The 18,102-nt window shown below is 40.9% G+C and overlaps 1 protein-coding gene across 1 annotated transcript in view; it reads right to left on the bottom strand.

The window, feature by feature from the left end:
• The window catches only part of LOC118580079 (succinate--CoA ligase [GDP-forming] subunit beta, mitochondrial), a gene marked incomplete at its 5' end in the record, with an annotated part of 133,545 nt that overhangs the window by 90,434 nt on the left and 25,009 nt on the right, over nt 1-18,102 (bottom strand). The window contains 2 exons of the mRNA XM_036181885.1: nt 10,541-10,683; nt 13,789-13,950. Of these exons, the coding sequence (XP_036037778.1) occupies nt 10,541-10,683; nt 13,789-13,950 (305 nt within the window). The remainder of the gene's footprint in view (nt 1-10,540; nt 10,684-13,788; nt 13,951-18,102) is intronic.

Below are 18,102 nucleotides of genomic sequence, written 5' to 3' on the forward strand. Positions count from 1 at the left end.
TTTCTGATATCAAGCCTCTTTAAATATCTTCTAAATAGCAGTGGTCCTTTAATACTAATCCGGATGCATTCATGGTAATCAAAAGTTGGCCATCAGGAAGACTAAAAAGAACCTGAGTGGTGCTTACTATGTAAGAAATACGCTGGAAGAACACTCAACCGAGTGTTTACTGGCTGGGTCAGGTAAATAAAGTCAGGACAGTCTTTAAATCTTATACATTTAATAGAAAATGTATATTTATAAAAGCTAGTGAAGTTGCCGGGTGGTGGTGGTGGCAGCGGTGGCGGTGCACACCTTTAATCCCAGCACTCGGGAGGCAGAGCCAGGCGGATCTCTGTGAGTTCGAAGCCAGCCTGGTCTCCAAAGCGAGTTCCAGGAAAGGCTCCAAAACTACACAGAGAAACCCTGTCTTGAAAAACTGGAAAGAAAAAAAAAAAAAAGCTAGTTATGTTTATACAAAACTTTCAAAACACATTAAGTGAAGGGACCTAATTCAGAAGATCATTCTCATTAAGTAAAAATAACTAAAACTTTATATGTAAAAATATACTCAGGCTAGGGGGTGCCTGACTTTCCTTTCATTAAGATAATGTGGGTAACTGATGTTACTTTCTCTGAAGAGCTTCCCACAATTATCCAAACACTGCACAGCAATTCCCATAATCCAGAGTCTACCCCACCACTGAACCACTTTTCTGACAGGAAATATAGCACTAGATATGTCAGCTGATCGGTCCAAACTGAGGTTGACATGTGTTCTTATTTAAAGACATTTTTAGTAACAGATGCATAGTTGATTCAAGCACTGAACTCACGCTTACAGGAACTCTACACCTCCCTTTAACATTGTCTGTGGAGGTCAACAATAGCCACACACGCATGAAGACAAAACAGCTAAGAAGCTGGGGCCTGTAGAATGGTAGAGTTATTATGGGTTTGTGCAGGACTCTGGGTTCAATCTCCAGTACCATAAAAAAAAAAAAAAAAAAAAAGGAAAGGAAGGGAGGGAGGGAAGGAGGGAGAGAGGGAGGGCGGAAGGGAGGGAAGGAAGGAAAGAGGGAGGTAAGGAGGGAGGGAGGGGGGAGGGAGGAAGGAAGGGAGGGAGAGAGGGAGGGAGGAGGGAGGGAGGGAGGGAGGGAAGGAGGGAGGGAGGGAAGGAGGGAGGGAGGGAGGGAGGGAGGGAGGGAGGGAGGGAGGGAGGAAGACAGAACTAGAGAAAAAAACATGAACATGACACTAAATCAACTACGGAAAGGACATTGTGTATGGCATTTTAAAAAAGACAAGAAGGCAAAGGCACATCTGTTTTAGCCTCGGGGGAATGTGAGCATTTCTTACTGCTCTATATACTTCTGTAATAATTTTGAAGGTGTTTTGGAATTATAAATAATTACCAGCCTTATAAATTTTAGCATTCAGACCACTTTCCAAATGCAGGATCACATTCACTGAAGATAACTACGCTAGGAATGAGGCTCCACACTGCACTGTACAGGACTCCTTCAGTGGTTCTAACAGGTTCCCTGGAAATAATGAGAATATTATTAAAGCTAGAGGGCCATGCCATTTTAATTCACAATGCTCATATGGGTTCAAGTCAGATTCAGAGATTTGTCATCTTATTGGGAGAATGGGAGAGCATCATATTTCAGCTTCACACTGAATGCAATATTTTATGCTGACTCATGAAACAACAAATTTAAACCCTTAATAAAAGCTTTGTGTCCAAAGAAAGAGACAGGATGAGGAAAAGATTTCAACATATATGCAAGGGTCCATTCTACCAAGCTCAATACTTCCCCAGTAATAAAATCATTGCGTAGAATGGTGACATAACAATGAGCTCTGTTATGCATAAACAACAAGAAACACAAACAAGCTGATCACAAAGAAGGCAACAGAAATACTGAATAAAAGAGAAATAATCACCTTGGTTAAGAACAACAGCATTAGTCATGGCCAACATGAGGAAAAATGGACCCTCCTTTTGTTGGTAGTAGGCCCCAGAGTCTCTCAGCTATGATGAACATAGTTCAACAGTAAGGGTACAATCCTTGAATATATATATAGAGAGAGATTCTGATATTTAATCTTACAGGAACTCCTCAGTCATCAGAGCTGTATGTAAAGTTATTCATGTAAAGAGGGTCTAAGACCCCAGAATGCCAACTAACAGACAGACTAAATAAACTTTCTATTTACAGAGTTATCACTTAGCTACAAAGAATATTACAACTATAGGACAAATAAAAACATCAAAAAAAGTGAAGAGCAGTATATTGCATAATAGTGTCAATTGTGGTACTACAGGTATATCAAAACTATTATGAATTTTTTAAAAAGGCTATATATATGTGTGTGTGTGTGTGTGTGTGTGTGTGTGTGTGTGTGTGTGTGTGTGTATGTATATATGTATTTGATTGTTTAAGACAGGGACTCCTATATTCCAGGTTGGCCTTTAACTTGCTATGTTGCTGAGGCTGGCCTCTCCCTCTGAAGTGCTAGGATTACAAGTGGGTGTCACCATGCCTAGATATTATTTTTATACTTTTCTATGTTCTCTGTCTTAGTAAATATAAAAGAGGGGATGCTGTATGTAAGATATCCTAAAAGAGAGACATGACTACTCAGCACACTGATGAGCTAGAACATGTCTTAGGAAGGACCATACAGACATTCTGCTTATTCACAAGATGATCTTCCAAATCCCTTGGCAGTGTCAGGGGAAGTGTTGAGGAAGCCAGGAAGGGGCTGTGGAGTATTCTCAGCTTCCCACATCCTCGGGGCTCATCTTACTGGATTATAACATCTATCCACTGCAGCTGAGAAAACCAGACATCTCAGTCAAAAGGTGTTTAGCCTTGTTTTTCTGAATTATGTTCCTGAGCCTGCTTTTCTCATTTAGTGATTCATCTATCAAGCTTCTTCGTACTCTAGGCTAAAACCTCAAGATAACAGTAACCCTTTGGATGCCCTGCCGTCATGAGAGTACTACTGCTGTCACTATTCTGAAGCGTCAGGCAGTCTGGACACCACTCCTGGATATTATCTGATTGTCGTTGCACTCAACAATTCTCTCGGGACAAGGGGGAGATATGGAATAATAACAACAAAAAAATACAACACCTTAACTCTTCTAATGATTACACATTTCCAACATATTTCACATCTTAATTTGATTAGAGGTCTATTTTCTCTGTAACAGCCTAAAGCTTTCTACATACAAGATGAATAATTCCTGAGCAAGATTTTGGAAAGTATCCTTAAGTCACTGGGGTTCTCTAACTACTTAACATGAAAGAAAATAAGGTGCATTAAAATGTGAATTATGAACTGACGGAAGTGGATGCAGAGATCCTCAGCCAGGCCCCAGGTGGAGCTCCAGGAGTCCAATTGTTGAGAAAGAGGAGGGATTGTAAGAGTGTGAATTGTTGAGACCAAGATTGGAAAAAGCACAGGGACAAATAGCCAAACTAATGGAAACACATGAACTATAAACCAAAAGCTGTGGAGCCCCCAGCTGGATCAGGCCCTCTGGATAAGTGAGACAATTGAATAGCTTGAACTGTTTGGGAAGCACCCAGGCTGTGGGACCCGGACCTGTCCTTAGTGCATGGAACCTTGGGCTTACACAGGGACACTTTGCTCAACCTGGAAGGAGGGGACTGGACCCGCCTGTACTGAATCTACCAGGTTGAGCTGAATCCCCAGGGGAGTCTTTGCCCTGGAGGAGATGGTAATGGGGTGTGGGCAGGGGGGAAGGTGGAGGCAGGGGCGGTAGGGGGGAGTACAGAGGAACCCATGGCTGATATGTAAAATTACATTAAAAAAAAAGAAAAAAATTATGAGAAGCAAAGTGAACAGCACAGCCTTCTAACTTCTGAGTGTATCAGACAATGCCCCATTAGGAATGGTCTGAAATGGTAGTGCTACCAGGCATACCCGAAAAGTATGTCAGGTAATAGAGAATGAGCCTGACAGGTTGCAGAATGGGAGGCCTGCTCAGAAACTTGATTCAGCCAGGAAAGGAAATGTAAAGTAGACATGAAGGCATTCAAGACAGCAGAAAAACGAGTGTCAACAAGGGGATGAGAAGAGGAATCCAGGGCAGAAAGTTTTCCATTTGCACAAATGCAGAATGATTCAATAATAACAAGCTATTCCACACTGACCTAATCATTACACACTGCACTGAACAGCCACATACCTATAAATAGATATAATTTCTATGTTTCAATTAAAAATGAAAATTGACTTGTAGGCTGAGGGGGGCGGGAGGAGGGAAGAGGGGGATCTTTGGTGTGTAAAATGAATGAAAAAATTTCTTAATTAAAAAAAGAAAATTGACTTGCACCTATTTTTTCTTTCTTTTCTTTTTTTTTTAAATATATGTATGGGTATTTTGTCCTTATGTCTATGCAAATGTGTTTGCCTGGTACCTACAGAGGCCAGAAAATGGCATCAGATTCCCTGAAATAGGATTAACAGAGAGGTATGAGGTACTGTGTTGGTGGTTGGAATCAAACTTAGGTCATCTGGGAGAGCAGCTAGTGCTTTTAACCACTGAGCCATCTGTTCAGTCCCTAACAGTATACTTTAATAAGTGGATCATCTAAGTATAAAGGGAGGAGACTAAATAATGGGCTTCAAATTGAAAAGAACAGAAGACCATCTTCCCTAGAGTAAATGCTCAGGCAGACTATCATATACAGAATGGCTGCCTGACTCTGGGGGAATCTGAGGGAGATTACTCAGAGAACTGTAAACAAAGCCACTTATGACCCTTCCAGTAACACTCTTGGCTATATACCAGAAAAACTCTAACTCAGCATGTCATGGAGATGTTTGTACCTTCATGCTTCCTACAGTATTATTCAAAATGGCCAAGGCATAGGATCAGCAGAGCTGTTACTGACAGATGACTGTAAGAAGATATGATGTAAACAACAATACTTTGCCACCTAAAAGATCAAAATGTTAGATAATCTGCAGTAAAAATGGAAATGGACAGATTATGTTATGCATAGTATGCCACACCCTGAAAGAGAAATAAATGTTCTTCTCTCATATGTAGAATCTATACCTGATTTAAAAAAACCTTGAAAACAGAGGGCTATCTGGGAAACTAAGGAGAAGAATGGGAGGAGGGACGGCAGCTGATCAACAGGGTCCACAAGATCCAAGACAGGACATGCATGCATGAGAACGTCACCCACAAACCCATCATTTAGACAGGGAATACACAGAAATAAAAAGTGTGTGTAAACGTTAAAAATTCAAACAAAGAGAACAAAACAACAAAGAAAGAATGACTGCCTAGACTCTAATCTGTTCAGGCCATGTGAAAGTCCAAAAAAGAATATGGGGCAGCTGCCCTGGGTACTACCTAAGAAAACAAACCTGCAAGAGTTTCAGTGACCTAGGAAGTAAATGTTCACTTGTAGAGAGACAATCTGTCTATTGTGGTCTAGTAAATGTTCACTTGTAATATCTACTTGTAGATGGGTAGCCAAATCCTTTGCTGCATTTCTGAGTTCGCCCTCAGAAAGCCTGTTCCTCAGCATCCTCATGGATGCTTGGAGCTGCCAGATTTGGGGTTGCTATTTGTCCTAGTAAAGCCTTTAAAATTTTATCTGTTTGAGTTTACCTTTTAATAAACTCCCTCCCTTTGATATAAACACAAATTAAGGAAAACAATAGTATTGCTTTGTCTTTAAATACACTCTAAAAGTACAGCACTTCAAAATGTTTTATTTAGCAGATAGTAATCCAAAACATTAGACTAAAAGTCATCCAGGTAGACCTACATGGAAAAGGGGCATGTGGTTTTACTTCTCTGGCCTCCAATTCTGGAGAAATTGAAGCACATACTACAGGACTCATAGAGATACTCTCTTCTCAATTTTATATTAAACAGTATTAGATGGTTCTTTCAAACATGAATTTAATCTCTCTTTTATTAAACTGTTTTCTTGGTTGTCCAATTAGAGAATCACTGCACGTGAATCATTTCAACCCTCCATTGTCCGAACAGTCACGGAATCATGTGAGAACTGAGTACTTGTGAGAAAACAAGGTAAGAGTCTTGTTACTTCAGTTTCTTTAAAACATGGGATTTGTTGGAATGTGTTTTCATGCTCCTTCCAGGTATAGCAGATAGGAATGAGTTTACTTCAGATAATTTATTATTTTTTGCTGAAGATACTTAATTAAATGTTTAAACTATCCTTTATATGCCTCTATGGAAAAAACATGTTTTGGCCACCTGTGGCTTGCTATTGTGACTGCATATTTTACTCAGATGTCTCTACTTAACCCTGAGAGTATAAATTGTCTGATGTTCTGAATAAAGTTGGCTACTGCATGAGACTTTAGTCTGCCTCATTTTTAGGCCCTGCCTCCCAGGTTCATTCTGTCAACTAGAGAGGTAAATACTCCATCAGTTTAAAAACAGCATATGCAGTAAGTCTAGGCACGAATGAACCTGTTCAAATGGCTGTCATTTCTACATCTAGACATTCAGTCTAAATTGAAGTTAAAAAGTGACAAAGAACTGAACATTTAAAACAATGACACAAGTTTCCACTGAGCTTTAGAAATGATTCTGAAATAATGTGTTGTTTTTACATCTTCTTTATAGATAAGGTGATTTAAACATTTAGAAGATATTCCAATGACCAACAAATACATGGAATGTGTTCAAATTCACTGGTCACAGAGCAAGACTTTATTAGCCAACCTGGGTGCTGCCACACACCTGCTAGGATGTTGGAAACTGAAAAGACTGGCCAGTACCACCACTGAAGGGATGGGGACGATGACAAGAACACACAGCATATGATCCACTAAGTAAAACCAGGCTAAACAAACCTGTACCAGCACACTGGGAGGCACTGGTTGCCTTTTGGGAAAAGGTAAGGTTAGGAGAAGGATTTGGGGGTAGTGTACATGGGGGCTCAGGATATTTCTTGACTTGGCTGGCAGTTTCATGGGTCTACTCATCTAGTAATAACTCTTCCAATTACATATTTAAAATCTGTGTTGTTACAGTAATGTTGAGGTTAAAATGGTGAATTTAGAAACACAGTGGAATTAAACAAGAAGGCTCCAGAGAAAGCCCCTCCCTAAGGAACATATGCAAGGCATGTGTTATACTTATCTTTCCTTAAATATTCTAGATGATACCATCCAATAAACAGTCCCTTCAACAGAGAGTGATATACATATTCCAATTCTTTTAACTAAGCAGCCCTCTTTAGTAAGCACTTTGTGAAAGACAGGAACCTGAAGCATATCAAAAAGGAAAAAACTGCCTCAGTTTCCACAGCAGTAAAGACGGGGTTAACTTCTGGCAGCCTGGCTGCTGAGTCCCATAAGGAATGCACTCCTCACAGGAGGCTCTGGCCTCCTGTAGCACATTTCCTTTTGGCAGCTGAAGGGCTCTGGAAGTGGCACTCTTAAGCTGGCAACAAACCAGGAAGCCCCAGGCAAGCCAGGTACTTCCCCAATGCCACTCACCTACTCTGGCTTCTCAGAAGAAGGCCTCTGAGGGCGACAGACCGGGTGAGTGCCGGCCAGTAGAGGGGTTATAGACGAAACTGTGCCAAGAGCCTTTGCTTTATTCATTAACACAGACACTTCACATAGGCCAGATGTTGTAGCTGGAATTCTAAACTCAAGAATTAGAAATACGAGCCAAAGCATAATTTATAAAAACAAAACCCAAGGACAACATTCTATATAGTACTTTTCTTTGAAATGTGTCCATATTCTTAACAGATTGCAACGAAACTCCACTTTCTGTCATATCTACTTCTGTGAGACCTGTGATCCCAGCCTTTCTCTACACTTGGGCCTTGATAGAAAATACAAGAATAATAAAATACTGAATGATTAAATTTCGTGTGAAGCCAATTGATAATTGAGCCATCTTGAAGATTCTTGGTTTAGACAGTTTAGTAGAGGAATTCTGTGTCATATGTTATAAACGAATACATGAATTTGTTATGTAGATGTTTATGTTGAAATATGAAAACAAGTATTTGGGCTTTCTAGGCAAGGAAAAGAAATGTAAAGTTCAGAGCTATGGCTAACACTGTAGAAAGAAACATGGGAATATGTCACATTTTTCTTGAATGATGCTGTATTTGTTACTTTACCCATAAATTACGTTGTTACAACAAACACACGGGAGTGAACACTGTGGGTCTGGTTTAACACTAACAAGCCAGTTGCAATTCTGAGTTTCGGGACAATACTTTGAAGTAATTAGCTGCGGCTCTCGGAAGCTCTACTCTAGGCAGGTGGACAGGGCTCTCGTAGAGACAATCACTGCCAGAACTACAAGCTGTTTCTTTGCCAAATCTAATCAACTCATGTGCACCTTTTTGCTGTATTGTGTTTCACTTGTTTCACTGTTCTCTGACTTGCATGAACCAAAGCCAGGATTGAAATCACCGATTACATTTCCAGGCTTTTTAACCAGCTTAGGAATTTCAAAGTTTGGAAAATGTTCTGGGAGATGAGCTATGCATTCATTTTCCTGATATAGTTTGAGGAAAATAAAATAACTCCCACATCCCTCTATCCATCCCAGGATCACAGCCAATCTCAAAAAAGTTGCAATACTCCAAGCACTTAAAAATACTCTATAAGGTGAAGTCAAATTTTTTGAAGAGACTATTTAAACCAAAAACAAAAATGGCTCTGCAAGTCATTTTTAAATCCGTTACACACTGTACTTTTATGAAGTTAAATTTCAAGAGCAGCTACTAAGAAAAGATGTTTCAGCTGGGCAGTGGTGGAGCACACCTTTAATCCCAGCACTCAGGAGGCAGAGGCAGGGGGATCTCTGTGAGTTCAAGGCCAGCTTGGTCTACACAGTGAGTTCTAGGATAGCCAGTATTGTTACACAGAGAAACCCTGTCTCAACAACAACAACAACAAAAATTTCAAATAAAAGTCGTGATACTTGTCTGTGTAGATTTAACCCTCAGTGGCTTTCTATCATTAATAAAAGTAAATTTCACAGATGCTAATAAGCAATGTTTTATTCCAACCGTTGCCCTTTTGTACCTGGTGGTTCAGACAGCCAGGCACTGTGTGTCTCATGTTTGCAGCACCTACAGCATGCACTTCAAGTGGGGATCTCTAGGGGGCGAAATGATGCTTCCCTTAGAAGGAAATCTGAAGGCATGGGCAAAACAACACAGGGTGTGAGGGCCACTGGTGACCAAGGAAACCCAAACAACACAGGCTGTATAAGCAGGCCTTTTTCCAAATCCCTTTGATGGGTGAGTGGCTTAGATTGCATTGCTTTGCTATTGCTGGACAACACTGGAGAACTGAATACATCTTGTAGATGAAGATATCTTAACACTGGTTTTGTGAATCCGAAGAAAAGAGTTAGCAGACAATAAGGCACAAGAAATCCTGACAAGCACACTGCACACTTGGAACCAAACTGCACAGGAAGCCAATGCAGCTACTGCCAGTATACTTCTTAATGAGAAGCAGCCGCATAAAGCAAGCCATAGTGCAGGTCTTGGTGGGGGCAGAGACAACTCTGGTTATGTTTTCATTCATGATTTTTCTGGGGGATAGTCTAAATTTCTTATGTTTTCAAATAATTTAGCAACCAACAAAATTTATTAAATACTCTAACAATAATGAGATAACATACTTGAATGAAGTTTAATACAAATGCTTATGGCATACAGTTAGCTCCAAGTCCAGTTAAGAGAATTAAATGAAAACCATAAAATGTACACATTTTTAAAAGCTGGCATTAGAATGGAGCCTAAGCCTGTTATCCCTTAATGACCAAGTAAGGACAATGACAGCAAGGAAAAGAACTGACCAAGAACTCACGGAATGCTTGCAATGCCCCCAGCTGGGCAGAGAATACATTCCAGTCCACTACACTCAAGTTAAACAGAAAAGACTTACACAAATCAACACAGCATTTAGAAAACTACTTTCAGGAATTTACTACTTAATCCGTATGCTACAAACTGTCATAATAAAGGATGGAGATTGAACCACACGCTGAAACAGCGAGGCTATTATTTCTTCCATATATCACACATACATACTGTGATGTGTGATTCTAAAATTCTGTAAATTTCTAAGATTCTGGTAATATCTTCAGGATCTTTACAAAAGGAATGTGAGGTTGAGTCCTAAGCCATATAAATGGAAGACTCATGGTTTGGTGTCAATTACCCAAATACATGACAATCAACATCACATGGTTGCTTGACACACAGTCTTTTGTGTTCTGTTCTGTGTCCCATGGCTTTGTATGCAAGGTTTCTGAAATGAGACCCAGGAGCTGCTTATAAGCCTTTAACCAAATGAAACCAAAGTCAAATTATCAGGTACTGCAATAAATAGATACCACAATTTGTACCTGAGGCTGCAAAACACATATTGGCTTCTTCATTCTTAGCAGCAAGTGCCAAATTGGATCATCTGGAGGCTCAAGAGGACGAAGACTATGCCACATTCCCATGCCATATTCCTACTAAAGCAAAGTTACCTTGGGATCAGATGTGAGCAGTTTGAATGCTTGATAGACTTGGGCTTCCTTTACACCACCTCCAAGGTCCAAGAAGTTAGCTGGCTTCCCTCCATTCAGGAAAATGATGTCACAAGTAGCCATGGCTAATCCAGCACCATTCACTGAAATGCAAATAGCACATAACATGACATAGGAAAAACCATTCAGTATGAAAAATGGTGTGTAAACACCCAGAGCCAAATGAGGGTGCTATCATTTCTAGGCCAATCTGTGCCCGGATTGGAATTCCATTCAACTCATAAACTCATACCCACTTATGGTGAACAATTGGGGTAAGTATATCCAAAGAATAAGCAAGAAAATAGGAATGTAGAGAATTCATCAATAATTCAAATCAAAAGGAACAATTAAGGGGAGGAACAATTTGGCTGTGGGTTCTGGAAAGGCTCTGTGTAGAACAGGTAGGAAGAATAAAAGCTGTATGGGGTGGCTAGCTGTTCAAATGGATTGAGCCAAGAGTGACACTGAGCTTGTCCCTATGGAGATGCTCTCTGAATGTGCATCCTTTTGTAACTAACCCAACTTCTCAGGGTTCTGCTCTTTCTTCACCTACTGCAGGCATGCAGTATATATAATCTCATCAACAGCAACTCAAAGCAGAAACAACAGCCAAGCCCAGCATCCCTTGATGCTCCTTCTGCAATCAGTATAAGAAGCAGGGGCATGGTGACACATCCCCAGAATCCTGGCACTCAGAAAGTTAAGCAGGCCGAGCTTGAATTCAAGCCAGCCCAAGCTACATAGTAAGTAAGTACCAGGACAGCCTGGGCGGCACACAGTACAACCCTGTCTCAAAAAGCAAAAGCAAGGGGCTGCAGAGGTGGCTGAGTGGTTAAGAGCATGTACTGCTCATCCAGAGGACCTCAACTTGGTTCCCAACACCTAGGCTCAAGACCACCTGTAACCGAAGTTCCAACGATCTAACACCCTCTTCTGAACTCTAGGGAGCATTTGACAGACCGACACACACACACACACACACACACACACACTTAAAAAGCAAAGACAAAATTTAATACAAGATGCTAATTACTAAGCCAGTATTAAAACTAGAATTAAAGTAGACAAGTTACAGGCCTTTCTTAGGAACTGAAGCAGTGGTTCAGCACTAAATTCCTATTTCCCAGAGCTAACTCTCATTGATCAATCACACTTCCTTTGCTTCTTATGTTTAATTATAGAGAAGTACTGTCCTCAGGTACCAAGGACTGGGGGTGGTGAAGTCAGGTTACTCAAGGTAAAGCACCCTTTACTTCTTCTGACCCTTGAATGGTCCCAGAAAATACTGTGAACTATGATTACCTTAATTAAGGTGGGGGGACACTAAAATAAAAATAGGAGGTGGGAACCTGTATCATGGGGTGGGGAATGTGTACCAAAGCATATGATCAGCAAATAAAGCATGTATTGTCCATCATAAAAAGAGTGTGTGTGCAATAAAAGATCTTCAAGAAGTGTGAAGTATTTTAATCAGTGTGTGCGACACATTCATACAGAAATATCTGTATTTAATTGGCTCTAAACACACCCCTAAGCTGTCCCCGTTTCCAAATGTCTACAGATGTTGTGAGCACCTTTGCTTATAGCAGCCAGAAGGGTATGAATTACCCGCACCATTCAGACAGCACTCCCATACTGAGCAGGAGCTTTAGGTATCAGTTGTAATTGGATGCCATTTTCCGTTGTATTGAACAGTGAACTGCTGAAGTCTCTTCACTTCTTAATATAATGATGCTGTTGTTTTAATGAGCAACAAATCTTTTTTATTTTAATTCCATTAAGATGAAGACCTCAGTTTCTAGTGCAACGAATGGTTTCTAGCAGAAACACAGTCGTGTGCAATTAAGCCGGAAGCAAATAAATCACAGCACTAGAAGCCGTGGACAATAACTGAAATTGTATTGCCTCTACAGACCCATTCTTATCTCAGCTGCATAAGCCATTTTCACTAAATAGATGGCTATGATGGAGCCCGTTGTTTGATTAATAAAATGGCATAAAGAATTAAGTATTTTGGCAACTGGTTGCCATTCAATCTGAAATAGTGAAATGATTAGATTTATGTCCTTTGCTCCTTCCTCTGTGCCCTAGTTAACTTTAACTGTCAACTTGACACAGCCTATAGTCACCTGAGAAGGGAGTCTAAACTACTCCCATGTGTGTGGGATTCCCTACATTAATGAGCTAGGATGGCCCACTATGGGGGCACCATTCCCTGGGCAGGTGGTCCTGGGCTGTATAAGAAGTAATAAACTAGCAATTGAGCCTGCAAGCATGGTTTCTGCACCAAGTTCCTGCTTGAGTTCCTGCCCTCTCTCCCCTCAATGATGGACTGGGGCCTGTACACTAAATAAACGCCGTCCTCCCCGAGCGTTCTTCAGTCAGAATGTTTCATCACAAACACAGAATGGAAATGAGACAGTGATTTTTGTCTCAGAATCAGATTCTTCAGAGTTCCTAGCATATGATGCTGATTGCATAGGGAGAGTTGTTAGTTTTATTAAACAAAGTTGAGATGCTTTAAATCAATGGTTCTTTAAATATGTATATATACACGAGCATGTGTGTATGTGTGTGTGCACACGTGCAGACATGTGTAGGCCAGAGATTGGTGTTGGGTGTGTTTCTCCACTGCTTCTCCACTTCATTTTTTAGGATAGGTCTCTCACTAAATCTAGGGATCACCATTTGGCTAGACTGGCAGGACAGCAAGCCCCTCAACCCAGCAGTCTCCCACCTCCACAGGACTGTGGATATCACCATATACCATCATGCCTGGCGTTTAAGTGGGTGCCACGGATCCAAACTCAGATCTTCATGTTTGCACAGCAGGCCCTTACCAGTGGCCATCTCTCCAGCCTCTCAGCAGGTCTTTTTTGGAGTGCTGTGATATACCATAGACACCTGGAAACATCTGGGCACTTTACTTGTTTTATTTCCACAACTTTAGCTGTCTCTAGAGGAGAGGGACACTACTGAACCTCATATCCTGATCAGATCCCCCAAACCAAAAGATTATCCAGTCCCAAAGCTCAGCAGTGCCAGAGCCGAGAAACTGCTTTAAATCAGTGACCATCAATCAAAATGGATTTTGAGAGGAAACTCTGCTTCCACTTGACACTATAAGAAAAGACCTATTTTAACAGCTATTAGTAAATAGTATTTCAGAAATCCTATGAAATTCCAAACTTGGGGTTGGTACTTACCGAAGCAGGCAATATTCCCGTCTAGTCCTATGTACTTGAGATCATATCTGGCAGCTTCATTTTCAATGGGCTCATTCTCTGATTTGTCGTCCATAGCAAATATGTCCTTTTGTCGGAATTCAGCATTGTCATCAAAGTTTATCTTGGCATCAAAACAGACAACTAAATAAAGAGACAAGGAGGCCACACCTGAGAGTCTTGGGAATCTATAAACTAAGTTCTTCAGGTCAGCAGGCACAGAAGAAAAGGAGGCAGACACTCAAATTTTCTCACACTACAGGCAGGGAAGCCACTGCTTTCTTGACCTTTCAACTTTCAGGACAAGATCCCTGTCCTATGATAGCAATTCATACCTGCCAGTTTCTGCTCAGCAATACAACAACAAAGGTCACCATTATCCACTTAAAGCTACAAGCTAGCATCCCTGCACCCTGGAGTCATGGTTATAATTGCATCATTTACAGTCAGTATTTAGCAGGTGAGCACTGCCTGTCCCTTTTATGCAAAAACAAAACACAGTAATGCTACCAGTTCTTTTTTTTCCCTCTGTCCTCAGGAACTCCATGTAAAATCTGTATTTCATCAGCACCCTCTTAGTACTCTCTTAATCCTTCTGGACCTAATCAAAAAGAATGCCGAGTTGGAATACATACTTTATAATTTGATTCCCGATTCTTCTACCTCCCAATACTAATTAAAATTGAATAGATTTAAGGTACACAGCATGTTTTGACATACACATGTATTTTTGAAATGACAACTGCAGGAAACAAATTCATATATCTTTCCTTTACAGATGTTTTTCTTCTTTTCCTTGTAACTTTTGGGGGTGAGAAAACTTGAAATCTGTTCTTTGAATCATTTCTAGCATACATTACTAACTCTGTAACCTTGGTAAGATGGCCTCAAATCATAGTGGGCCTTGCTTTCCTCATTTGTAAAGAACAGGGAATGCAATCCCAACTCTACAGACTTCCTTGACCTGTGTGTGTCTGTCTTCGGTTTGGGCAGACCATCTTATAACTTATCAGGTCTGTCAACACCAAGAAGCCAGGTACCTCTGGCACTACAGTCTACATCCTTTGCTAGAGGCAGACCTCCATATTGTACACAAACAGCTTGTGTACAGCAAAACTCACTCCATGACAGGGTTGAGCCACAGAGCATCTTTGGCTTTGGGAAAGTGGACAGCATCTGCAGCATCTGGACTCAAGCATGTTTATTATTTCATTTGTGGCAGAAACTTGCCACCATGCCATGATAATATCTCCTAATTGCATCTGAGATATTAAAAAGCAGATATCTTTAGTCAAACATTTACAGATGTTGTGCCATTTCTTCAAGCTTTGTTGAGAAGCACTTCACTTCTGAAATGGGAGCCATCATTTCCCAGTACTTCACAGAAAAGCAATGGCCATGGCCAGCTGACGCTACTTGCTTCCTAAAAAAAGAAAACTGCTGTTTATGGCACCCTGAACTCACAGGCACCAGGGTGATTTCACCCAGGTTCTCTTGCACATGACTCAAGTACTAGGAGCAGGTCTGTGCAGAACTGGTTTATTTATATTCAAGAAGACTTGGTAGAAAAATAAAAAAGGTCAAAAATTACATAAATGAGTACTGACTGACAAGAGAAAATCTTTCATGGAAGCTAACAAATGTTTAGGTCCCTAGTCTTGCCACAAACTTCCGGCCACTGCCAACACGATGAATACATGAAGTGGATGAGTAATTACTTTCCACAATAGTGTAGTTGTAGTGAAGGAATTCTGCAATTATCAAAGGAATTGGCCAGTGCTCTGTGCTCCCTGCAAAGGCACTTTCTCAGCAGTTAATGACCAGTATAATAATCAATAGAAAAGCAACTTCATTCTTGGCTTTCCACTGGGTTTATAAATACATTCTAATTAATTTATTAGTAATTTTAGCTCCTCCATTACTCACTGGCAAGATTACTTGTAAGTGACACCTTCAAAATGAATGGGCAAAGACTATCAAATTGACTTTCTAAGTGAAGACTTGCAAATAAAAGAATTCTTGGTCAAGATCAATAAACCAGTAAATCAAAATAGTTCCAAGCTAAACTGTGCCCCTTAATACAAAGACTACAGCTGCAAGCTGCTCCAGTGAAAGGATAATTAATGGAGATGTATGCAAAGTTCAGAAGGCAGTCCCAACCAAATGCCTGCAAAGCCAGATTTTCAAAAGGTTTTGTGTTATGATGCACATACCAAATGCAGAAAGGAGCTTGCTGTTTGATGACCAGCTTGAGAACCCCACAGGTAACCCAGTGCTTGAAAAGAAGGGCTGTGGGACCACAGGGGAGCAACCCACAGCAGCCCTTGGCCAGCTGCTCCCTGTCTGGTAACAGATCAATGTGTGCAGATCCAAGAGCTCTGGGAAGCTAAAAATACTGCACAACTGTGAAGTTAAGTAAGAATAGTTTGTTAAGAAGGCACAGCCAAAGCTGGGCCTGGTGGTACACACTAGGAACTCAGCACTTAGGAGACTGAGTTAGGAGGATTTCAAGTTAAAGGCCAGTGTGGTCTACCCACATACAGCCTAACAGTCTTGGTGTCCCTGTCTTCCTCTTGTCTGTCTCTGTCATACACTTTGGTCTATTCAGTTATTTCTACATGACTGTGACAACGTATCTGACACCGGTAACCTGAGAAAGGAAGGCTATATTCTACCTGATGATTTCAGACCATGTTTAGTGGTAAGGTGTGGTTGACAAGTCGGCCATGCTGGGTGAGTGTGTGGCAGTGGCTGTTCACACCAAAATAGATCAGGAAGCAGACAAAGTAGACAAGAAAACAGAAGTGGATATAGCCTTCAAAAGTCCCAGGGAACTATTCTTTCAGCTTAGTCCCATGTCCCCAAAGTCCCCAGAGCCAGAGCCTTTAAAACAGCTTTACAATATAGGTGGTAACCCAGTATTAAAAAAATGAGGCAGGGCGCGCGGGGAGGTGGGGGGGGGGTTCAAATAGAAAAGATAGCAGTTTTCAAATTCAATTCTTGGCACAGAGATCCTAAAACCCTTGTAACTTTCTAAGCAGTAGAGCTACTGGGTGGATCTCTGATTCTAATACTTGGCCTTTGGCTCTATTTCCTGATATAGAGCACAACACCCCTGTGAATTGCCTGGAAATAATTTAAAATTTCCTTTGTATCTGAAAACAGTGGAAAGTGTTTCTCAGAATGCAATGAGACACTGTAACAAATGACCAGAACTGAAGAGCAGGTTGTGAGACCACTCAAGTAAGCTGGCTGGTCAAAAGTGTCCCAAGTAGACCTGTGGCTAACATCGATGGAGAGCATCAGTCTTGTGAGACAGAACCTTTACTATGGGACTCTGACTCTCACTATAGGCATACAGTGTCAAAACTGAACTGAATAATGGGACATCTAGTTGGTGTCAGAGAAATGGTCACAGAAGTAGTCTGTGCTGAGTTTAGTAGGAGAAAAACTGGGACATGTATTTCAAGGACACAGATATAGTGCTACATTGCCCAAGCAGCTAGCTCTGGTCACATGAGTTCTCATAAGCTCGGAGCTGTCGTCTATAAACAGGATCAGGGTTGTTGGTACTCTGTGGTGGTGGCAGAAGGAGAAGCTATGCCTGACACTCAGCCTCACAGGGGAATACAATTACCAACACGGTACATTCTGCAGGCTTAGAGTTTCCCATTATTGTAGGTCAGTTTACAGAGCTAACTCTCATTTCTAGAAACTACTATAGCCTGTCATTCCTTTAATAGCCCTAGATTTCTATTCAGAGTAGACATAAATGAATGTCTGCTGGAGTATAAGTGTGTACAGGCTACCAGCTGTACTTGATCAGCAGTCATCTGAATACAGAAGAACTGTCTCAGAGCAAGAAGCTTAAAGACTAACACTTTTAACAGCATAACTGACATGGCAGAAAAGTTTTAGCTGAAGGATGTAAGGCTTTTGATGACCCTCAAATTACATACCTTTGCATATGGTGGCTAAAGATTCGAAAAGTTTCACATGAGGATAGGCATCAGGGGTGGCAAATTGTGCCTCTCAAGCCAGCTCATCACCTGTTTGTATGTACATTTACGTATTGTCCAGGGCTTCTTTACAGGACAACAGCAGAAGTGGTAACTGCAGTATAGATCAAGGCCTGCAAACCCCCAGATGTTTACTGACACTGTATAGCAATCCCTATTTAGATATACCTCTCAGCCCATCTATATCTCGCTCCAATAGACGAGTAACCACCCACATTCACAATATTCTCACATAGTCATTAGCTTAAGTATGTCCTCCTACTATCAGGAAGAATGA

The sequence above is a fragment of the Onychomys torridus genome, chromosome 3 (genome assembly GCF_903995425.1).
Source record: "Onychomys torridus chromosome 3, mOncTor1.1, whole genome shotgun sequence".
Classification (NCBI taxonomy): domain Eukaryota; kingdom Metazoa; phylum Chordata; class Mammalia; order Rodentia; family Cricetidae; genus Onychomys; species Onychomys torridus.